A 24,946-nucleotide genomic window follows, 5' to 3' on the forward strand; every position below is an offset into this window, starting at 1 on the left:
TGTATACACCATCCCTACCTCTCTCCATCTTTATATATCTCTCGCTCTTCTTATACATTCCTCCGCCGTCCTTTCAATGAAAAAAACAGGAGCACATTATGAATAATGAGTTGCTCACCTGCATGGGGGATTAGGTATCATTGACGATTCTCATCACAATCCGCTTTCTTCACTGCTTTGGTGATGGCAGTGTGAGGGATTATTGCATATTACACATCACATTTTGCCACCGAGCAGCGGTGATGGCACAACCTCGACTCAAGGGCCCAAACACGCGAGCTTTAGATGGGATTAAGGCCCCCGGATTCTTTGAACGGAGCAGAGTGATCGTGGCTGCGACTGCAAGAAGAGCAGGATAGAAGAGCAGAATTTTGGAAGAAGCTATATATTGAATACTGATGTGAATCTGTTACTGAAGCTCCAGTTGGATGAACTGACTGTGGGTTTGGTGGACAGTTGAAGTATGTGTTTGTGTCTTTGTGTGTGTGTGTGTGTGTGTGTGTTGGTTGGAGTGGCGTCAACATGAATTCTTCATCTTGTGTTTGAATAAGTTTTTGCGTGTGCTTGTGTGCATATATAGGCTATATACTGTATGTCTGTGTGTGTGAGCATATGTGTGTGTGTGTGTGTGTGTGTGTGTGAGTGCGAGAGAGAGAGATTGTGAGACTCCTGCTGTTTCCCTGCTTATCTAATGAGCAGACAAAGCCTTTCGTCCAAGATCTGTCTGCCAACGCTGCTGCGTGGGAGGACAACATCATTTCCATAGGGAGGATCCCTCTCTCTCTCTCTCTCTCTCTCTCTCTCTCTCTCTCTCTCTCTCTATCCATCTATCTATCCCAATACCCCCGTTGTCCCCTCAAATCCCATGGTGTGGCATGTGTGGAGACAGGAGAGGATTTGAAACTCAGCTACTAATTACAGACTGGACTCCCAGTGCGAGATTGAGAGCTTCATTTACAAAAACAGCGTTAAGAGGCTGTGTGTGTGTGTTCCATTCGTAGTGTCATAACACTACTACAGAGTTGGAGAGAGAAAGAGAGAGGGAGAGAGAGAGAGAGAGAGGGACAGAGAGAGAGAGAGAGGGGGGGGGGGGACAGAGAGAGAGAGAGAGAGAGAGAGAGAGAGAGAGAGAGAGAGAGAGAGATCATGTATTATGCTGGGACAAGGGAGTTGATGTTGTAGTTTAGGTTTATTCACCATCTAAGAATTAAACAAGGCAGCCACTACACCTCCTCTCTTCACTGTCACACTATGTGTATCGCTTTCTTCTTCCAGTCCATTCTCTCTGTCTCCCTGTCTGTACGAGTTAGGTATGTGTTAGCTCTGTGTGTCCCTTTGTCAGCATAACCGGGCCATCATAAATCCTCTCCATATTAAGTCAATGATCAGGATCCTAGCTATGAATATTTAGTGTGGTGCTGGAGATGGCTTTCACCGACGTCTTGGCCCGCTGGCGACAGAGCTCAATGAAACTGTTTTAATGTTTCACTGCTGCGACTCTGCAGGGTGAGGCCATTATACACACTTTATGTACAGCAGATGCGCACACACCTACACATAGACACACACACACATACATTCACACACACACTCACACAATCACTCAGTTGCACCTGCACTCAACACGTACAGGAAAAAACACTGCTTGGCATGCAGAGAGAGATTTTATAGTGCAGTCAGTGTCTACATGTTGAGTTTAAGCAAGGAGACAAAAAAAATTGTTATTTGTGACAATACACCCCTGGAGCTGTTTTCTGTGATGATGCATTTGGGTGAAAAAAAAAAAAACTGGAGGAAATGGAATGGTGCTGTTAGAAGCAATGTTCATAATTTTTCATGTGCAATGCACTCATGTGTTTGCACGTCTGTAGCCAGTATTTGGCAGGAAAGGTCTGTGGGCAAATTGTGTGTGTATGTATGTATCCAAGTTACCATGTTTTGGTTGCATGTGCATCAGAAATTAAGGTCATGCTTTTCTGTTGCAGCTAAGGAAGAAACATGGTGGTGTCTGTGTATGTACTCTATGTATACATACAGTACATATACATATGTGTGTGTGTGTGTGTGTGTGTGTGTATGTGTATGGCAGTGGCAGTGCCAGATTGTGCTCTCTGGGGGGTGCGATTCTTTCCGTAACCCCCAGTGTTATTTTCTTGGCAGCCAAATTTACTGCGGCCCCTGTGTTCTGGACACCGCTGGCATGCATAGAACCACTGTCACTGCAATCTGCCTCTAGGCTCTGTTTCTCTCAAATGAGTTGGAAACTGTGTACACATGTACGCACACACACACAGCCACACACACACAGACACACACATACACACACACACACACACAAACACAAACATACTCTCACAATTCCAGTAAACACAATCCAGGCTCATATACAATTCAAATATCCTATTTCTATTATTTTAGACTTGTGAACCTGGGCTAGTTCTTCAAACTAGAATCACAATACCGGAGACAAATTGTGAATGCGTGTGTGTGTGTGTGTGTGTGTGTGTGTGTGTGTGTGAACAGGTGTACACAGATTCCAACTCATTTGAGAGGAAGACAGCCTAAATGTCTTTCAATGACTGAAATGACAGTGATTCTTTGTGGAGACAGTGACTGTACCCAGGATGAATTTATGTGGATTTGGCAACATTTTCTAGTTCACATTCTATCAGTCGACAATATTAATTTACTGGCAGTGGAAGGATTTGCCTCTTGATGGTTCCACAGATGTCTAGGTTTGTTGTGTAGTACAGAACCATCTAAGGTTATATGAGTAAGGTAGGTTTTCTGTTATATGGTGGATTTTTGCTTCAAAGGCACGTAATGGCCCACACCCACACAGCTCATTGCTGTGACCTTTTTTCATCTGCCCAAAGAGTGTGGTAAACACAGTGGACACGAGTGCTTCCTGGAAGACACAATTGATTTCCCAGAGATTAAAGCAGCCATAAAACTCTATCATAAAGCAGACCATTAGCTGTCTATTAGTATGGTTCACTGTGCTTGTGCGGCCAATTTACATATTAATTAGCTTGCTCTCACACACGCTTTCACATACTAACAGATAACACATGCACACACACGCGTGCGCACACACACAAACACACAAACCAACAAGCTATCCTTTGAAAGTGCAGGATTTTTAAGTTCACTCCAAGACATTTACAGAAACACACACACACACACACACATCTGCTCACACATTCTCTCAGAGAGCACATCATCCAGCGAAAAACAGGAGCAGTGGCTGATTCATTTGAAGGAAGATACAGGGGAGCTAGGCATCGTTAATCATGCATAGGTAGGCCATATTGCTCTCTGCTATCCACTGCTGCTTCTCCTGTCCTGAGTGGCAAGATGGCGCTGGATTATAAAGGCATGCAGGCCTTTTATAGCACACAGTTAATGACACTATAACACTGGTGGAGTTTTGCCTTTTTCTCTGAGAGAACGCTGCTCTGTTCATTCATTTGCATCCTACTCTCACTTGTTTTGGCTGTCTGTCATTTTCATTTCTCTTTCTCTTTTCTGAGTTCTTGTTGTCTTTCTTCCTCTCTCTGAAGTGGGGAGAGGGAAGCTAGCTCTTCCCACTTGAGTCTCAGGCTAGGAGCCCCAGCACCCCCCCACCACCCCCACCCACACCCACACACACACACACACACACACCCCTCACTACGGAAACTCAAATGACATAGCGAATGTTTAGACAGAAATTGTCTCGTTTGCTTTAGTTTTGGAGAATATTGATGTTAAACAAGTCTGACAGTTGAAGGAATCTGCATTCTGTTGCTGAGTAAATCATTTGAAACTGTGATTTGACAGATGGGGATATGGTTATATCATTGAGGTAGGAAGCATCTGGCACTGTAAACATATCCACAGTGATGAATTTAGGGTGAAATTCATTTCATTTAGCAATAGGCCAGGTGTTTTTCCAACATTTTTGATGTTCTAGCAATTGTGATGTTCTAACAACTGTCTATTTTTCCCTTCCTTCCTTCCTTCCTTCCTTCCTTCCTTCCTTCCTTCCTTCCTTCGCCTTCTGTTCCTGCTTCTAGAGGATGAGCTGCAGCTACCTGCTCTGCACTATCCTGCTCTTTGTGGCTGTGCTGCTGGCTGTCACCGTAACTGGCACCATCCTCTTTATGAACCACTACCAGGCCCCGCCCATGTCTGATGGCCTACCACACATCTCGACCAATCAGGACGAAGCCAACGCCCTGGTCACTGTGGAGAGGGGCGATGGCTCACGCATCAACATCTTCATCGATCCTAACTGTCCCGACTACAACAGCAACTTCTTGCGCTTGGAGGGCGTGCAGACGTCACTGCTGCACTCACTGACCGACCACGACTCCGACCTGAAGTCGGTGAAGGGCCAGGACCGGGCGCTGCTCGTCAGCCTGGCTGAGGAGGTGGCCAAGCTGTCAGCCCACGCCGGGCAACTGAAAATGGACTATGAGTCTCTACGCAGGGGGCAGGGAAGCCTGGGGCAAGACCTAAACACACTGCAGACTGAGCAGGGACGCCTCATACAGGTGAGACACAAAATGACACAAATGCCACAAGACACAATGGGACACAATCACATTATTGTACGGTCACAGAGAAAAAAACACCAAGGTCAGAGCTCTCTCTTCTGACGCACAATATTACACCAGGAAGATGATGATGATAATGACCAATGATAATGACCAATAATGTAGGACATAGGCAACGGTTGCTCACACTGTCAGATGCACAAGCATACACAGCATATTATATGCACTGTAACAGCATGTCACAGTGCATATAAGAACACAGTCGCCTAAGAACTTCTGGACGTTGTTCCATGGCCAGTCAACTGCACCCAGAACCCCTGACATTACAGCTGATACAGGGGAAATATATACACCTATTACACCTATTACTTGCACACATTACATATTACAGGCAAGCAAAAACACAAAAAAAAGATTAACATTAACAAAATAAAAGGTTTATAGAAGCATTTCTTGATTCATAGCGAATTAAATGCCTGGAATGCACTTTTTCACATATCTCTCCTCTCCTCTTATTCCTTATAGTGTAATATAATAAGCAATAACCACTATGTTTAAGATGAACTAAATGTAAAAAAAAAGTCCTCCTATTCTCCAACCCACACACCTCGGATGTTTTTATGACCAAATCTCACACACAAATTGGTTGAATTTCAAGCAGTTGTCCACGGGCTTTTTCCTTTTACATCGGCCCGGCACTGCGGCTTCTCCCTGGAGTGAGGGCAGCGTGACGCGTGTCAACACATTCAAATTGCAAAGACAAAGACAACTGTTGTTTCTACCGGTGATTTTCATTCTTGTGTAACGAGTCGGCCCTTCTGTCTCCATTAGGACATTATGTGAAGGCAGTCTACCGGATTGTGCATTGCCTGTCTGTTCTATCCAAACTGTGCCATCGTGTGCCATCATCCAAATCCAATTAAATGTCGCAACCCCCATCAGACTCTATCGGGTCAGGATTTAGTAGTAGAGCAAGTGCTTCCTCCGCATCCATTTGCTTGTTGTTGCCATGCTGTAATTTACTTAACTCGGCTGTAAAACTCTGTCTGTGAGCTTTACTTCAGGTGAGAGCTTTACCTTTCCATAGTTACAACAGCCACAATTATTGATCTCTCACCAAAGTCTTCATCATATTCATAAGGCTATTGATCTAAAGGCATATGAATAATCAGATGTGTGAAAATGGTTTAGATGAGTTTTGCGCCGGTCATTCAAGTGTTGAATATTGTCTGGAGGAGGAGAGGGAGAGACATTCACACCGGGGTGCCAACATCCTGTAAACTGTTGTTCTGGTGTAAATTGTGATATTGCAAAACCTGTTTGTATTTATTTTTCAAATTGTATATTAGAATTCTGAAAATGCAGGCCTTTAAAGTCCAAATATTTAGGAAAAGTAAAAGGAAAGTAAAAGGAGTAAAGTAAAGTAAAAGGAAGGACGAGACCATTGCATTTACAGTGTTGGAGACATTTAATTTAAAAACGGCTAGTGTCATTAGCCCATTGCCTTTCTAATGTTAAAATTTCCCCTTACCCAATACAGGCAATTCAATTGTGTGTAAACCCACTTTGATAATGTGTGCTTGCCTGTGTGTAAAACAAAGCTCATCACACAGAGAAGAAATTATTAATATAGCCATCATTACTCCTCCCAGCTTTATACTCAGCAATGTTCATTTGACTCCTTGTCTACAAGTTTGCATCTAAAATGTAATTAATGTTTTCCATTCTTTTATATTAGTATCCCTCTGATCTCCTTATTTGTATCTGCAACCAGCAGCTAGTACAGGTTGGTTTGTCCGTCCGTCTGTTTGTCCCAGAAATTTAAAAAAATCTTGCATTTACAGGAGTGATGGACTCGGGAGAGACTTTCCTATCGATTGGTTATGTCATTCAAGCCCCTCCCACTTTCCTGATAGGCTGTCTTGATCCCAAAGTCGCATTTACATGAGTGACAGATTGTCACCTTCAGGAGAGCAATCCTCAAGCTGCATTGAGATTTGTTATGGCTCGTCGGACTGGAGAGTGTGTCCTATCGATTGATGATTTAAGTTCCTCCCCCTTTCCTGATTGTCTGTTTTTTAGACATTATCTATTGATCCCGAAGTTTCACTGTCATGAGTGATACCTTATCGGACTCAGGAGGGTTTCCTATTGATTGGTGATGTCATTTAAGCCCTTCCCTCTTTCCCAATCTTTCAGTCTGTCCCAGAAATTTGAAAAAAAAACAAAATCGTGTTGCTTTTCATCATCTATATCTATTGATCCCAAAGTCACATTGATATGAGTGATGGTTCGAGATTCCTATTGATTAGTAATGTCATTTTAGCCCCCCCCTTTTCCTGATTGGCTTTATTTTGATCATCTTACTGTATATCTATTGATCCCCAAGTCACTTTGAGATGTTTGATTATTTATATCTGTTGATCCCAAAATTGCATAGCATGAATGATGGTTTGTTGGACTCAGGAGTTTTGTGTTGATGTCATTTATGCCCCTGCCCTTTGTATTGTCTATATCTATTGATCCCAAAGTTGCGCTGATAAGAGTGATGACTCATCAGACTCAGGAGAGAGTTTCCTATTCATCTGTGATGCCGTCCCATCCCAAAGCATATGAGCGTATTTAGTTGTCTTACGATGTTTGAGATGTTTGATTGTTTATATCTGTTGATCCCAAAATTGCATAGCATGAATGAGGGTTTGTTGGACTCAGGAGTTTTGTGTTGATGTAATTTAGGCCCCTTGCCCTATTGGCTGTTTTTCGATCACCTATGTCTATCTCAAAATCATATTGAGATCAGTGCTGGCTCGTCGGACTCAGGACAGAGTTTCCCAGATTGGTGATGTCGTTAATGATAATCCTTCTTTCCAGATTGGCTGTTTTTCATTGTCTACATCTATTGATGACAAAGTTGCATTATGATAAGTAAACCCAGTATGCAGGATAAACATCTCCTCCATCTGTATGAAAAAAAAATAAGATCTAACATTTATGTGATGGGAGCACGATGCATTGTTTGAAATAATCAATAAAGTGTATTAGGCTTTTATATTTGGTTTCCTAGAGCCAAATAGGTCATGAATTATCACAAATGACATACTTGTTTTGTTAGCGCATTGTTTTCGGCTACAGAGCATGGAGAGAGAGGGAATACAATGTTTGTAAACTAGGAGAGGATTGTTGCGTATGATTCTCTTCTCCTTCGCTGCTGCAGTTGTAGTTGGAATTGATTATTAGATGAGGAGGGAAAAAGAATTTCATATTCTAGGGTTATTGTATTCCTCTCACAAATCCAAAAGGGGTACTGCTCCAAGACTCCAGATCTTCTCAGGACTAGAACTTTTACTTTTAGGGTGTAGAGAAAGACTTGATATGCTATTTCAAATTATTGCTCTGTGCACCAGGCAGAGATGGAGCCACGGTTTGACCATTGCAAGTAATTTATGAATTCAGATTGTGTTGAAATTCAAGGCCAAAGGATGCAAATTGATGGCATTCGTTAAAGATATCACAAAAATAAGAGTGTTCCAGCAAAATCAAAACACTTTCATTCATTATCCAATGCCAGCTCGACCACGTTAATTTGACTTTATACTGCATGAACCTAGTAATACCTAGATTTACCTGCAAATAGTGCCGATGGTGATTTTGAATTCTAAATATGTGCCAGCTGTGAGGAGGGTAGGTGAGAAAACACACTGTTGTATATATCTAGCACGGTGTCTAAAGAAGACTGTTGCTGATTAGGCTGTGGGGGGAAGGAATGCCCATCATAATGCAAGAAATTGACAACAATTTGCACATTCATTCTGAGAGATAACAGAATGTTTGCCTGTATGTGTAAGACGGAGTGCATGTTTGGATGAAAACATAATTAGACACCCATTCAGTTTCGCACTGTCCACATTGATTTATTGACTACACATACTGTAAATGTGCATGAAATTGTTCACACTACATGCTGTTTTTATTTAGGCCCATCACACTCAGTCTCTCTAGTCTATATTGAATAGATTTCATAGCTGGCAGCCATACAGCTCACTCAATGAAACACATTCCCCTTCTGCCAGTCCCTTCTTTTAGCCAGAGCTCCTCAGCTCAGGTTCAATATTGTTAAAGAAATCACTCAAACACTCACGGTATTGGTCTGTTTTGCTTCTGTGGCCTTAGGTAGCGGAGTGCTGATTGGTTGACCAAAGAGGCCGGCCCCCTAACTGCTGTCTATTGTGGTGTTGGTGGCATAGCGCAGCAGGCAGCAAGGCTAAGTGGAGATGGTGCTGGCAGCATAGAGACTTCAGGTGATTGATTTCCTCTTTGGAGGCGAGGCGTGCAGTATGCGCAGCCGCTGTTTCTCCCTGACACCCCAGTGTGACTGTGTGATCTATTGGCCGCCTGTGGCCAGGGCTTCTGATTTATACGATGACACAGAGCTGACTATGCCACTGTTAGTAATGGTTCTGTGTGCAGCGCAGCCCCCTGGAGAACAGTTTCACCCCGCAACTCAGAGAGGAACTGTTCCCCATGCCCCTGAGGTGTGGAGCAGGAGGAATCTGATTGGAGTGGGTTTAGGACCAATCTGTTTTGATTCTCCGGTGATGGACACATTCATTTTTCACAGTTTCTGTTCACAATCTCAAATAAGAAGGTCCACTCTTGCACATACATTTACATACAGTGATGCTGTAGAACAGTAAAATGTAGGAATGGAACAATGCGTTCAGTTAATGGTTCGGTTCACAATAATACAGAATACAGGGTTTACATTTCGATGATAGCACAATATTTTGAGCAAAATCTGAAGGATGATCATTATGAAAAAATCCCCTTGCACTTCTGAGGCAAAACAAAAGCAGGTGCAAAACATAAACAGGGTGACTACAGGTTTATGTAAGCTAAATGTAAAACTTTTTAATGGCAGTTCAAATAAAATTCATTCATCTCCAAGTAAGCCTGAAGAAACATACATTTTTACGACCTCTGAAACCAGACTATTAGACTATTTAGACTCAAACACAACATTTAACCAAATACGTGACTGGAGTTTTTCACTGTGATGTTGCACAGGGTGCAGCATGTTGCTAGTATTACCTGCAAGGCAAGGCTCTCATACAATGCTCACAAACAGTTTTGTTGCCATTTTCTTCCTTAATTGGAAACCCCAAATGCTGCCACACAGCAGACTTCAAACTCGATGAAGTGGCCTCAATTTCAGTTTCGCCTGAGTCCATCTTGTCGCCTACTACTTCTACACATCAGAAACTCTCTGCCAAAGCCAGAAACTAGGAAACTATGACCCCAAAACTGTAATGTCATCTGGATGTTAAATTTGAAGCTGCTCAATAGAGAATCAGTTGATAGAGAACAACCAGAGCTGATAGCAATACTGTCAAATAAAGCTCATGTGGGTATAAAACCTCAAACATTCTGTCATCTACAATATCAGTCTCCCATTGATTCTCTATGGAGCACCCCCAATTTTACATACAGATGACATCACAGTTTGGAGTCTTGAGGGCTTTTTACACGGGATGCAATAGTCGCCTGGTGCTCAACCTTTTTTAATGAAAGGTGCGTAGAGAGATGCGGAGGAGCGGGTGGATTGGCAGGTGGAGCGGGACGCGGGCTCGCTCTCGTGAAAATGTCACGTTTGTGCTCCTATCATGCACACACCCACCCGCCCGCCTGCTCAGATAGAGTTGAATTGTCCAGAACTTTTTGACACCGCAGCGCAGTTTCACCACACAGTTGATTAATCAATGGACGCTATGTTGCCTGGCTAGTGAAATGAGAGTTTGTTCTGTTGTCACTAAGTTTGAAAAATGTAGGAACAGTTAATTCTTGTGGTCTGTGATTTCCCCAAACTTTATGGCAAAGTGTCAGTGCAAGAGTGGGTGTATCAGGCACGTACCTTACAATCCAGTGGTTATATATGGCTATGTAAAACATATGCAAACATTAGCTAGTTGGCTATTGTTATAGCAGCATCTTGTAGACTACACTGCTGTGCATTGTCGCTATGGTTACCACGCACAGAGCACCAGGTGTTTTTCCTCTTCACATGAGGCGCGGTGAGTGTTTGTATAATATTACTTTTGTGGAAAAGTGACACCCACAACCTCTCAAAATGTTATGTAACTGCTAAGGATCTAGGCAAACTACTGCCACTGTAGAACAGAAGCCACACGGGAAATTCCATTACTTTCAACTGAGATCATCCTCTTAGTAAATATAAAAGGCAAATTAACTTACCAGCTATTCCCTCAGGGTCTTCATTCAGGTAGGATGAATTCTTGCTTGACATTAATGCATTCAAAGGGAGAGCAGACCAGGAAGAACATGCAACATAATGATTAGGGCTGCACACTATGGGAGAAATAAACAATATGTGAATAGATATTGTGATGCAATATGACATGCGATATAGGGTTTCTTTGCCGCTTTTCCATTGTTATCATAGCTGTCGGTATGATATGAGACAGATTTGATGTGCAAACATGAGGAAAAGTGGGGTGTTCCTTCATACATGCATTCACCTACTTCACTCACTCAAAAGAGAGCTGGCCCCCTAGTTTGAAATCCACAATCATGGGTGAGTCTCGAACTACCTCTTACCTTCTTTGTGCAAAGCTCCTGTCCATCATCGATGTCACCTTTTCTTGTTTCACTGTTTCTTCACTTTACTTTGGAGAGGAGCGCCACTCATATGTTGTCTAGAGTCTCTACTGTTTCAGGTGAGGGAGAAGTGGGGCAGTAGCTCACTTCAGCTTTTTTTGGCTTCTTAACACCGTACGCAGGACTGCATTTGCCATCTGGTTTGTGCTTTAGGGCATTCACTGTCATGTCTGGGCATCCACGTTGCATAAGCTTTGTTTGGTAGTTACCAAGTTTATACTTCAAGCTTGCCTTCCATCCAGGGTATCCAGTGGCTGAAGCGGGCTCTCCTAAACACAGATGTCATGACACAAGAGCTTCTGCCACATCCTCAAACTTAGAGATAGAGAACTACACTTTGTGCTGGATGATCTGTTCTGACAAGCCATCAAGACTTGAGTTTATTGTCGGGATTCCAGAAAGTACTATTTTCTGAGCAGAGTTAGCTCTGTCCAGCTGTAGCTCAGTATCATAGGAGAAACCGTTCACAGGAAAGACAATTGGCCATTCAGAGGATCTTGAAGAGGAGAAGGACTCAGGAGAAGACTATCACAGCTACCAAAAGATGAAAAGGATGGGGAGTCAGCTAAGAGGCAGGAGGTGGCAACATCTGAGCAGGGAGGGTGCAACAGGATTACAAGGACTGGTCGTAGCCATCAGAAAGATTACCTTGATTGTATCCTCACCCTGGACATCTGATGTTGAGATCAAGTTCATGAATTCATTTCCGAACTCAGGATCCATGAATTGAAACCTGAGTTCCCCTCCAGCCTACTGCCTCTTAATCTCCTGTGAAAGTTCATTGACAGACTGTGACATCCCATCTGGAAGGATCAATTTCTGGGAACTGTCCTCTCCTAGGATGATTCTGAGCTCAACTGGGAGTAGCCTTTTCACAACAGGTCAGTCTCTGAATGAGCAATGAGGAATTAGATTCTGTGTTTTAACATCATGGGTAAATGTGAGTTTCAGCAGAGTAACGGGACATATCTGAGGGAACAAGAACCATCTGCTAATTAGCCTGAATGAATACTAACCTGATATGTGTAGCAGTCTTTTCAAAGTCAACCCATTCATAGAGTTTCAACAAAGTAGTCTGCCAAAGGGTTGTCATCCAGCCAGCCAGTTCAAAAAGCTCCAACAAGACTGTTTCTCTGGTTGGACATGCACTCAAAGGCTTGGAAATGTTCCATGTACCACCCACTAAGTATTCTCACTGTGTAACACAGTTTAATAAAATAAACTAAAATAAATTCAGAAGAAATATTTATATGGTCAACCACAGGTGGTATATTTGAAATGAACTGGAAGAGTAAATCCATAAACTTACCAGTATTTAAGAGCCTATGGAGATCAATATCAGCAAGCTCTCGATATCTGCAGAAAAAAAGGATGTGTCATGTTTTATCACGGTTTATCAAATTAATTTAACTAGATTTATTCTATTATTATCTCATCAACTTGACCTTTCATCTCTTAAATCTGACATGGCTATGCCTGGATTGGGAGGAGAAGATCACACTGAGTTCTGGTGCTTTTGTTGTCTTCACGAAATAAATAGTTAATTTAGTTAAATTATTTAAAAGTATAATGTTGCTTATATCCTAATTAATATTGATAAAATCTTGTTTTTAAATATTACATTTTGTATACGGGCTCTAGTGTCATTTTTCTCATTGCATTTCAAAACATATTGGTGACATGGAGTTAATTAGTGAAGTGATGGAATACTACTACTGTGCTTCAGGGTTTGTGTTGTGCTGGTGCTACACCGATGGAGAGGAAAGACAGGGAGAGGAAAGACAGGGGGAGGAAAGACAGGGAGAGGAAAGACAGGGAGAGCTTTTTGACGGCTCCTCTCTCTTCTCCCATTCCCTCCCCCGGGCTCCACTTGACTGGACAGTGGCTCTCAGTGCGCTGGAAGCCTGTGTGTCACTATGAGACCAAGGATCACGTTGACAGGCTCAAAGCGGAGGAAGGGGTTATGCTGTGATCAGACCTCACTGGCATCAGCTAAACCAACTGCTTTGAGGGTCAACATAATACCATTCCCAAAAAGTTGCTAGATTTGTTAATCGCTGTTGACATGGGGAGTGGGGGGTGAAAAGTTAGCAACAGTGGCATGTAGGATTTGCTAGCATGGCATTGCATCAAACAAAGAAAATGAAAACTAATATTGCAACCCAGCATCAAATTGCTTGACAGCAGCACTGCAAAAGTGCACTTAACAAATCTGTTGCATTAGATAGATGGTGAAGGATTTACTTTGTTTACATACCAGCTCCAGCCTTGCGACTCCTGTCAGTTCTGCGCCACTGCACCAGCACAGGACACACATCTCTAGATTCCACACGTTGAACATCTGGTTCAGGCCAAGGAGAGCACACATTATTGTTTCAGCATAAATTAATCTACTACTCCAAAGCTGTGATTGAAGTAAATTCTTTGAAATACAATTATGTTTAAACACAAAACATGAAATAAATACTGGACTAGAAAAAATTAATTTGAAAAAGTGAAACTCAACCAGCAAGAAGCCTGTTCTTTTGTGTGTGTGTGTGTGTGTGTGTATGAATCATGTATGTGTGTTCCAACATAAAACTGTTGATGTGCATCATTATGCACAGAAAACATGGAGACAGCTATTCCAATCTCCAGAAATATGAATTCAACTTCAAAAGGGACATCATCTTGCCACTGGCGGCATAATTGGGGTGCACCTTGCAACTCTGCACCTCCCAGATTCCTCTTGGGAGAAGCTTGGCGCAGCCGGTCTGTCAGTGTGCCATGGCAGAGAGAGCGCTGCTTTGAAAGGAAATGAGAGGAGCTGATTTGATTGGCTGTAATAGACGCCAGCACCTACTACACCTACTGATTTCTCCTAATGCAACCTTTTTTACAACTGCGCCACAGGTGCGGCACTGCTGCAATTTTCTTTTTCTTTTTACTAAAAATCCATTGGTCACACCCAAGTGCGGCAGCGCCTTGCTTGCACCTTTATTCACTAAAATAGGGCCCATCATGTTAAGTATAGTGGTGTAACTGACTGTGAGAGCCACTGGAAAGGCTGTCTAATGAGAGCTAATTACATTTTGATCCTAATTGATGTGTCAGTCTTGGCTTAGTGATAAGCCTGCGGACAGCATTCCCCTTCTTCTGTCCCTCCCTTTGCACCCCACATCAAACCTACTGTATGTAGGCACACACACACACACACACACACACACACACACACACACATATGCTCACCCAATGAAATCAAAACACTGATGACTCACTATGTCATACTTGCACACAAGAAGATACAGAGCACTTGAACTTCCACTGACTCAATCTCATCTTGTGTTAGATACACTCTCACACACTCTCTCTCACAAACAAACACACGCACAAACACACGCATACACACACACACACAAACATACGTACTGTCTCTGTTTCCCTCTGTCTCTAACTCTCTTTGTCGTTCTCTCTCTCTCTCTCTCTTGCTCTCTCTCTGTCACACATGCACACACACACACACACACACACATGCACACACAAACATAAACGTGTAGTCTTCCTACACAATGGCACATCCACAGCGCAGAAAACCCCATTGTCTCTGGTGCATCCTCCCCAGCTCCTGTGCAAAATGGGTCATTCCCTTGGTGTGTGTGTGTGTGTGTGTGTGTGTGTGTGTGTCTGTTTGTGTGGGCCTGCATATGTACTTGCATGCGTACGTGTATGTGAATGTGTGTGTGTGTGTGTGTGTGTGTGTGTGTGTGTGTGTGTGTGTGTGTGTGTGTGTGTAAAGGCCCCAGTGCCCATGTAATATGATTGCAGTGGTGCCCACTATGTCTCAGCGGTGTGTTGCATACTTATTGAGGCCAGTGAAAGGCCGCTGGGGCTTCTGCCTAATGCAGTTTTAACACCTGAATATAGCTGCACAGCCGTGCATTGGAGAGAAGACTCTGAACCCCATATCTATGACTTTGAGCAATGCAGGTGTGTGTGTGTGTTTCTGAGTGTGTGCGTTGGTGTGTGTGTGTGTGTGTGTGTGAGAGAGAGAGAGAGAGAGAGAGAGAGAGAGAGAGAGAGAGAGAGAGAGAGAGAAGTGCAGACATGTGCACAAGTGTATGTGCACATGTGGAGACAACGCCTTGCTGTGTATAGACATTGGCCAACTAGGGCAATACTAGAGAATAACCTTTTTGCAGTGAGGAGCACCAAGTAAAGGGCTGGAGGTAAGGAACTGAGCACAGCAGAGCAGAGAGGTTACTCTGCTCTCTCCTTGTCCCGGCACGCGCATTCATCACCAACTTTCCCACACTGCTCTCTCCTTTTCACAACATTCACCATGGTGCATAATGGTATCGGGGCGCCATGCGGTGTATTTGCTACACAGGCCAGTTTCTTCTTGTGTGTACTTGTAATGGTCCTTAACTGTAACTGCAGTATCAATAGCTGTAACTGGAATTTTCATGTGTATTCTTCTCTCCCACTGTGCGTTTGTGCGTGTGTGTGTGTGTGTGTGTGTGTTGCAGCTCCTGTCAGACAGCCAGATCAACATGGTGAAAGTAGTGAACTCAGTGAGCGATGCTCTTAACGCCATGCAGAAGGAGAATGTGGGACTGAAGGCTCGTGTCAAGGCCGACTTGCAGAGGGCGCCAGTCAGAGGGGCCCGCTTCAAGGGCTGCTCCAATGGTAAGAGAGATGATAGATGAAAACGCTTAGCTTGACTACATGTACCAGTCTGGCGAGATTCTGGTCTGTATCTTTCTATGTCCATCTTTCTGTTTGACAGTCTATTTGTCCTTCCATCTATCCATCTATCCATATATACATGTATTCGTACATCACTGTCTACCCATATCTTTGCCTTCCCGCCACTGTATTCTCTGTATAGCAATCTCTCCATCTATTGGCCTGACTCCACTCTTCTGTAAAATTATATTCCAGTGTGATCTACTGTCTGACTGTCTATCTATCTTTCCACCCACTCATTCACCTCAGCCTGTCCTGGTCATAGCAGTGTGTTTCCTTGGGCGACATCTCGTCCACATTATCCAGTGTCCTTGGTAGAAATGTGTAATTCTTCACAGTCTATGAGAAATGACTCGCACTGGGCCGTGTTGCTGAAAGGGAAGGGCCCGAGGCATCATCCCCTTGGAAGGCCTCTGACCAGACAGAATACACTTGACAGTATTCTCCTGGTGGATTCTGTTTTGCATAGGCAGCCATGGAGTGCAGGCTGAAGGCTGCTCATGTACCGCATGCAGCAAACAATAATGGGAGACTGTGAAAGGGAGAGTGTGCAAGTCTTTGTGTGAGAGGCAGCTAGTAGATTCCTGTGAATGTCACAAACCCACACACACATGAGCATGCGTGCAAACACACACACACACACACACACACACACATGTGTACAGAGACACAGACATATGGTGCGGTATTTACGATGAGGGAGACCAGTCAATATTCTAGAGAAACCAGTAATTGAAACGCCTACCTAATGTAGCCATCAAGACTTGTATGTATATATATACTATATATATATAGTATATATATACACAGTATATATATATACACAGTGTATATATATATATATATATGTATACATACACAGTGTATATACAGTATATATATATGTATGTATGTATATGTGTGTGTGTGTGTGTGTGTGTGTGTGTATTCAGTGAGCTCAGTCCACTACATCCATCTTGGAATGCGCTTTTACTCCGTTTTATCCCCCCATGCAGGGTCCATGATAAAGTCTCTCCTGCTCTCTGTCCCATCCAGGCATTGTTTGAATAAAAATTGTGTATTGTAGTAGGAAACTTTATTCATCCCCTGTGGGAAAACGTGGGTGCAATGTGGTACATTTAAGGCGTCACAGTCAATAAATGAAAACAATAGGAAACACTCCAATACGGTAAGACACGTCAATACAATAAGAAACACACCAAACACACCAGACAGAGTACAAGTACACAGTATTGAGTCGAGGATGTTATAAAACTGGCCAGTGGCGAGTTGATGCTTTTATAGCACACAGCCTTACCTTTTGGTCAAACACAGCTATACCGACTTAAAGAAGAACAACAAACATAATGGAAACATCAATTGATTGTAAATGAGCAAAATGCAATGTACACACCTTTAAAAATGTACACATTTATATACAGTATATTATTGTTATGTATTTTACATATCTTAGTGCTGTGTCCGTTACTTTTCCTTTCTTCTGGTCAGAGCCGATGGTGACAGTGGGATGCACTGCTTAAAAATGATATATGTATTTATTTATGTTTTTTTTTATTATTTATTATTTGTCATGTCTTGTTTTATGTGGAACTCTGCCTGGGTTTGTATATTTTTAAGGCAGGTTACATATGCAGCAGGCATTACTAAGGAAATGACTATCAATGTGGTGACATCCTCATGGGTAAATGCATGAACATGTACTAAATAAATCTAGTGTGGTGTGGGTGTAGTGCTTTTACACGCCGACATGTGCTATGTGAATATGACGTCTGCACTACACCTAAATGAAAGACATTATGCCAACACTACACCTACGCTACATCGGTCTAATGCCTCTGCCTCTATTATAAGTCTGTATATTCTTGGCATAATCTTGGAGATTTGGTCTGATCTTACAGGTCTTGATCTGGCATTTGGTAGGCATTCCAGGTTCTGGTTATGTAGAATATTGACTGGTCTGCCTCATCACACTGACACACCAAAGCACACAAACATACCCGCACACGAACACACACACACACACACACATACATAGATACATGCATACATACAAACACACATGCATACCTTTCACATTTCACATTATCGAATTCTTAAATCTATGTAAAGTGCATATGTGTTTAGGAATGGGACACAAGCATGACTAAATATATATATATATTTTTTTTGACTGCCTGTCTGTCCCAGTGGTGCCTGTGTGTAAATATTTAAAGTATTCGTCCCTGTACTGTTTGCATTGAATTCCCTTAAGAAAATATTAGATTTTAGAAGTTATTTGAAGTCCATGCTGACTGTAGTGAGGCCCCTCTCAGCGGTGACTGCAGGGTTCCTGAGTTGGATGAAACCACTGTTGGAGTCCCACTTTTTAGTCCATGCGTTGCATACAACTTTGCACTACTGTTGCAATGTGGCTCCACGTTTTTAGCCGTCAACCCGGAAGTCATTGGCTCCAACTGTAAGCTAAAAACCTTGAAATACAGCTTACAAAGACATAGTTTCAATTTTAAAAATCGCTAACTGTTACCATGAAAAGTCAGGCTGTTGTAGTTCAAAATTCAAATGGGAACAAATTTTTCATTACGCCGGGGACTATTTTCGGTGCTACGGAACTACTTTCCTGAGATCACAAAGTGTTTACAGCCGGCTTATTAAGTTGTTTGAGGAAAAAGTCGGCTGGCCCGGTGCATCGCGATGATGAAATATTCTGCCCAGGGCAACGGCATGGCTCTGTGACGTGTTTTTAATCATTTTTTTAATACAATGGAGTTCTATGGCTGCTGGGACATGGCTGCATTGGGCACCAGCTACATGGACGATTTTCATATGAAAATCCAAGTTTGGTCTGTTTTCAGCGGTCAGAATGCAAACTATTGGCTTGGTCTTTGAGAGATGTGGGTTGTTTTTTTTTGCAAAAATATACATTATTCAGTTCTACCATAGTACATTTGAAAACAAAGGAGAGCAAGCAAAACTACAAACGAAGGATAGATGCAGGACATGGTTGGAGACAACTACAATGGCTGCCACTGAATGAGCAGTGTTAGCTGGGGAGGAGAGGACACAGGTGTGCGTTTAAATGAATCCAGTTCGTAATGGCCCTCTTACTGTGCAGCGCCTACAATGTCAGGGTGACTTACTCTGAATCTCAGACGTTGTGGCTGCAGAATACTCAATCGCTTAAACCCTTCAGAGCTGATACTCTCCTCAAAAGTTCCACACACACACACACACAATATACACACTCTATACACATACCTCATTAGGAGCGGGATGTCGTAAACCAAACCAAATTAAACTGTATCAAAATCTAAGGGGAAATATAAATAGAGTAGTCTGGAATGATAATTTTGTGTGCAACACCACATTTCGGCTGGGGTGCCTAGTTGGGGGCAGCCCTGCTGTAGTTACTAATTGCTGTTAGGTTGCTGATAGCCTCTTGTTTTAGTATTTGTCACAAGGAAGCTAGACAGGTTCAGTTTACTGTAATGAGGAAAAAAAATGTAAAAAAAAAAAAAAACACGGGGACATGCTGCCGTTTAAGGGTGATGATGATAATGATGAATGTCGGAGCTCAGTAGCTCAGACTTACCCGGGGAAAGGGAAGTGCTTCATAGACAGCAGACACTCTATACCGGATAGGGACTATAAAAAAGTCTCATATGGCCTTTTCAAGAACTTTCTTGGCTGTTTTAAATTCAGGAGTTTGACCCAATGAAGGCCGGCATGCATAATCCATGACCCTGTCCTCATCACAGACTTTCTCTCCCCGCCTCCTGGGGAATATTTTGTATCCCTGGTGTAAGACTGTAGTTACCCAGTCGTAGACATGGGTGCTGCTGCTTTGCCCTACTGTAGCTTACAAGCCCTCTGCCTCTGTCTCTCCTTCACTGCACCAGCTCTTCCTGCATTCTGTTTCTGTCACTCAGTCTGTTACATGCTCTCTCCACTCTCTCTCTCTCTGTGTCCATCTTGTATCTCTCAAATTTATGTATTCTTTCACCTGGCCGTACGTCTCTTTCTCCCTCACTTTCATGTCTTTCTCCATTTCTCTTTTTTTCCCTGCAGCTGGTCTTATCTCGGGTCTATTTCTTTGTGCCGTATATGTGTTCACTTTGTCTCTGTGGCATCCTGTCTCTGCTCCACCCTTGTGCCTCTCCGTCTTCATTTCAGTCTGCTTGCATTCTCTCTATTTTTCACTTTTTTTTAATCTTTGTTGCACTTAGTGTCCTTTGTCCCGCCGTGTCATCTATCACCCCCTTATCCACCTCATCCTCTATAATATATCTTTTTTTTAGTTTCTTTTCTCTCTCAACACAAACATGCTCTGCTTAGTCTCTGCTCTTCCTCTCCCCTCTTATGTCTTTCTCTCTTTGCCTCCATTTTCTTCTCAAGAGCAACCCTTTTGGGAAACAATTCGGGAAATAGTTTTAGCACACACATTGGGGATTCATTTTGACAGGGTGACTTTGCAGCACTGGGCCAATACTATTCCTTCATGTTTACCTGTGCGCCTCTCCGGGGATACGCTGTAGGCAGGAGGAGAGGGGGTGCAAGTGGAAGTTGGGGAGATGGAGTGGGAGTCTGACAAGTGTAATCTCATGTTCTCCTCATCTTCCGTTTATTACTCATTTCAGCTTGGAGCTCCAAGCGCTCTGTTTTTTCTTTTGCAGCCAGATTGGATCTAATTTACTCTCTACCTCCATGTCTCCCTACTTTCACCTCTCCCTAGGCTCGCGTCCCCGTGACTGCGGTGATCTGTATGCCAGTGGTCAGAGGGAGGACGGCATCTACTCTGTGTTTCCCGTTCACCACCCCGCAGGCTTCCAGGTCTACTGTGACATGACCACAGATGGAGGAGGCTGGACTGTGAGTCAGAGCCACACAATCACGCACACAGTGTTCCTCTCACATGCAGAGCAGTGCACGCACACACACACACACACACACAGGCACACGCACACACACACACACACACAGGCACACACACACACAAAGCTCTTCAGTAATATCTGTATTCATCTAAAATACAGACATTCACTCAGCCGCTACATTTTCACCAGGCTTTTAATGAAAATGAAAAACAGGAGAAGTGGAAGGCAATGAAAGGCTTTTTTCACTATGTCTACTTGTACAAATTTGTTTCTATCTACTAAACAGCACTAAAATAAGACTGATTCACTGAACATTTCTCTCTTATGAAAACTGCACCCAAATGCAACATCAATTTCACTGAAAGGTCAGGATCATCCATACGCGAGGCTCTGCAAAGCACACTGTTATCCAGAGCGCCTGCTGTGATTACAATTGTACTTATGATGTTAGGAAACTCACTTAGCAATCTGACGAGGTCTAATCTAAGTTTTAATGGATGTTATTATAATACAGTGAGTGAAAGACAATGAGAGACACAACACAACAGAAATACCAACAGTGATATAACAATGAAGATAGAGATTCAAAGGACAGCGTGCATCTTTAGTTTCCATGGCAATTGATCAGATAGTTGGGGATGTGAGTTGGGGTTAGCAGGCTTATGACCAGACTGTATATGCTGTAGAGTTGTCTTTCCCTGGATAAAGTTGGTGTGATAGATAGATCAGAAGAAACATGCAACCAGCTCATAACAGTACCGGCTCCAATTTAAATGTACAAACCAATTTGTCACTGTCCCACATATCAAACCTAGAGGAGCTGTTTTCATTAGAGGTGCTGAAAGTCTAACATGATTGTTTTTCCGGTACTGTAACATCTTGTGTTTGTGCAGTAGGATTTTCAATAGGATTTTGGCTTTCTAATCCAGCAGCATCTGATTATTATTAGCAGTGATGGAAAATAATATTTAGAGTTTGTTTAAGTGAGTGTTTTTTCTATTACTTGATCAAACATCTGTCACTTGCTAAAGTAAACATGGTTGTTTTAGGGAAATTGTATACTGGGAGAACTGTGTCCGCTGGGAATGAAAGACAGGGAGGTGAACAAACACTCTGACACAGAACCATTTGATCTATATTTGGAAGTGTGGTTGAGATGTATTTTGGTGTGTCTGTGTGTGTGTGTGTGCGTGTGTGTGTGTGTGTGTGTGTAAGTGTAAGTGTAAGTGTGTATGCATGCATCTTGCTGGTTAGAACCATTTATTTCTCTTTGTAGTGTGTGTAGCAGTCCTTTGGGATAGCAGTGCGGTTCTTAATAGAGAACGAAGGCCTTGTACACTTAAAGAGTTTGAAATGTTTCAACTACTTAAATCCATCAAATCCCCACTTTCACAGGTTGTGACAACATTTTAGTTAAGCACCCAGGACTTGGTTTTGGAAACGGTTCAAAAACTATTCTGGGATTGAGCTGCAGAGTGCGCACAAGGAACTGTTAAGGAAATGTTCATCTGTCCATCATGTCATGCAAACTGGTGCAGGCTGCATGCAAAATGTTCCACACAGAGAATAAATAAATGTATGTTTTTAGTTTATTTTAACAAGCTATCAAATCACGCTTGCACTTTAGGAAACCTTTGAACAGTGAAAAAATGATTCAGTGTTTCAAATGACATAATTTTGATGGTTATACAATCAATATTTTAAACATTCTGATTATGCACATTCTAAGTTTTCCTTCCTTAAATGTGTGAAAATCTCTTCATATTTCCCCAAAAAGAAAAAAGAAAATTCTTTTCAAACCTGTCAGCGTGTTTAAAACCTAATAGGTAAGCAACTTTATACAGCATTCTTTTGCTGCAGTACACACACACACACACACACACACACACACACACACACACACCTTAAATACCACTTCATGTCCATAGCTGATATCAGTGTGATCATCCCATTCTGCACAGATAATGTTCCGCCTCCAGTACAAACACATACAGTCACAATGGCATGAATCATTAATTTAAAGTATGTGTGTGTGTGTGCGTGCGTGCGTGCGTGCGTGCGTGCGTGTGTGTGTGTGTGTGTGTGTCAATCACTGTCAGTAACTGTGTGAGATAGGCAAGGTCACACCCTCCTATCATCAAATAAAGTAAGACCGACAGAGTGACAGAGTGCTTGGCACAGCATGATGGAATAGAGCTACCTACCAGCCTGTCAGTGGGCAAAAGCCCGCGTGTGTATGTGTGTGTGTGTATGTGCGCACGCAAATGTTTGTGCTCACTCATGAGTTAATAAGTGTGCTAAAGGATAAGGCTGGTGTTTTTTAATGCATTGCTTACCGTCAACAAATCCTATGAAAATAACAAAATCAACAATGCGTTTGCTCTACTCCTGTTACTTTCTGACTTCCCACGTATCGTTTTTAGCCGTCAAACCAGAAGTAATTGGCTCCAATTGTAAGCTAAAAACCTTGAAACACAGCTCACAAAGACATAGTTTCAATTTTAAAAATCTCTAACTGTTACCACGAAAAGTCAGGCTGTTGTAGTTATTACCAAATCAAATTCAAATGGGAACAAATTCTTCATTACGCCGGGGACTATTTTCGGTGCTACGGAACTACTTTCCTGAGATCGCAAACGTGTTTACAGCCGGCTTATTAAGTTGTTTGAGGAAAAAGTCGGCCGGCCCGGTGCATCGTGATGATGAAATATGTTGCCCAGAGCAACAGCATGGCTCTGTGACGTGTTTTTAATCGTTTTTTTAATACAATGGAGTTCTATGTCTACTGAGACATGGCTGCATTGGGCTCCGGCTACATGGACGAGACTTGTTGGCAAAACAAAATAATCGCTAATTTTGTTATTTTCATAGGATTTGTTGACGGTAAGCAATGCATTAAAAAACACCAGCCTTATCCTTTAAGTGTGTGCGTGGGAAGGAAAGGTTTGTGAGTATGAGAATGAATTTATGCCTGTGTTTCCCTCTCTTTTTGCACTATGCACCAGTGCTAAGTAAGCATAACTGCTTTCATGCACACTACTCACACATTATCCTATGAAAAGATTTGCATAGCAGCTCAGATTGGAGTGATAATGCAGCCGTAACTGATCCTGGCTGCTGTGTTGTGCTGCGCTGTGATAATGCCTGAGCCTCATTAAGGGATCAGCACGGTGTGATCCACCAGGGGCAGGTAGGGAGAAGGGATGGTTGGTTAGCTGAGTGGCTCACTGTCTGGCTGACTGCTGGGCTTAAATAAGGAATGAGCCATATGCTGGCGCCTCATAAGCACACTTTGACGGGGCGCCGCTTCAGAGATCGCTGCACCGAGACCGAGAGAAGAGCGGATAACTAAGAAGAGGTGGGGAGGAGAGAGGAGAGAAGGGACTCAGAAGAGACAAACAAAGGAGAAAGGTTGATGAAATAACTATAATCAGACGTGGAGAGAGACAGAGAGGGAGAGAGGAAAGAGAGAGAAACGAGTGAGGCAGATAGACAGAAGGGAAGGGGCAATAAGGGAATGGCAATTTCATTATTTCCCTAATACAGGAATGCAATAATTCAGAGATTCAAATCCTATACAGTGTTTGCTTGAATTTTCCAATAACCCCTTCCTGGAATAGCAGTCTGTGATATGATCTCTCTGTCCTATTGTTTTTGCTGTAAAATGGTAGACCTTGGAGCCTCAGGGATAATTCAGCTGTCTTAAGTAATGGTGGCATGAGGAGGCCAGTGCTGTAGATTTAGTTGTCGATCAGCAGAGCTGTAGCATCAGTATGATCATTTGTGGGATGTTTAGTGTGTTGGGCATGTTCTGTAAAGCCACACAAACCCTAAATCATATCCTAGCTGACGTCTATATATCTAAGTTCAGCATAGCCCCTGTGTGTCTGTGTGTGTGTGTGTGTGTGTGTGCGCGCTCCCTTTATGTGACAGACGAGCAGATGATCTATGCTTCACGGTTGCGATACCCAACTAAGTTTGCTTGACTTCCCGGAAAATGTAAAAACAAAGAAAAGAAAAAAAGAAGAAGCCATCAGCCATCACAAAAAGCATCCGTTTTCTCCACCATTTCCCAAAGGAAAATAAGCTGTTTTCCATAATGCTTTGTATGATGCACCATCAAACTGCCCCAACCTG

At 42.7% G+C, this 24,946-nt stretch overlaps 1 protein-coding gene across 3 annotated transcripts in view; it reads left to right on the forward strand.

Annotated features, from left to right (window-relative positions):
* The window catches only part of fibcd1b (fibrinogen C domain containing 1b), a 98,924-nt gene that overhangs the window by 29,325 nt on the left and 44,653 nt on the right, over positions 1-24,946 (forward strand). For all 3 annotated transcript variants that reach the window (XM_071924039.2, XM_071924040.2, XM_071924041.2), the window contains 3 exons: positions 4,059-4,538; positions 15,719-15,878; positions 20,668-20,804. In XM_071924039.2, coding sequence (XP_071780140.1) covers positions 4,059-4,538; positions 15,719-15,878; positions 20,668-20,804 — 777 coding nt within the window. The remainder of the gene's footprint in view (positions 1-4,058; positions 4,539-15,718; positions 15,879-20,667; positions 20,805-24,946) is intronic.

Source organism: Centroberyx gerrardi, chromosome 2, assembly GCF_048128805.1.
Source record: "Centroberyx gerrardi isolate f3 chromosome 2, fCenGer3.hap1.cur.20231027, whole genome shotgun sequence".
In the NCBI taxonomy this organism is placed as follows: domain Eukaryota; kingdom Metazoa; phylum Chordata; class Actinopteri; order Beryciformes; family Berycidae; genus Centroberyx; species Centroberyx gerrardi.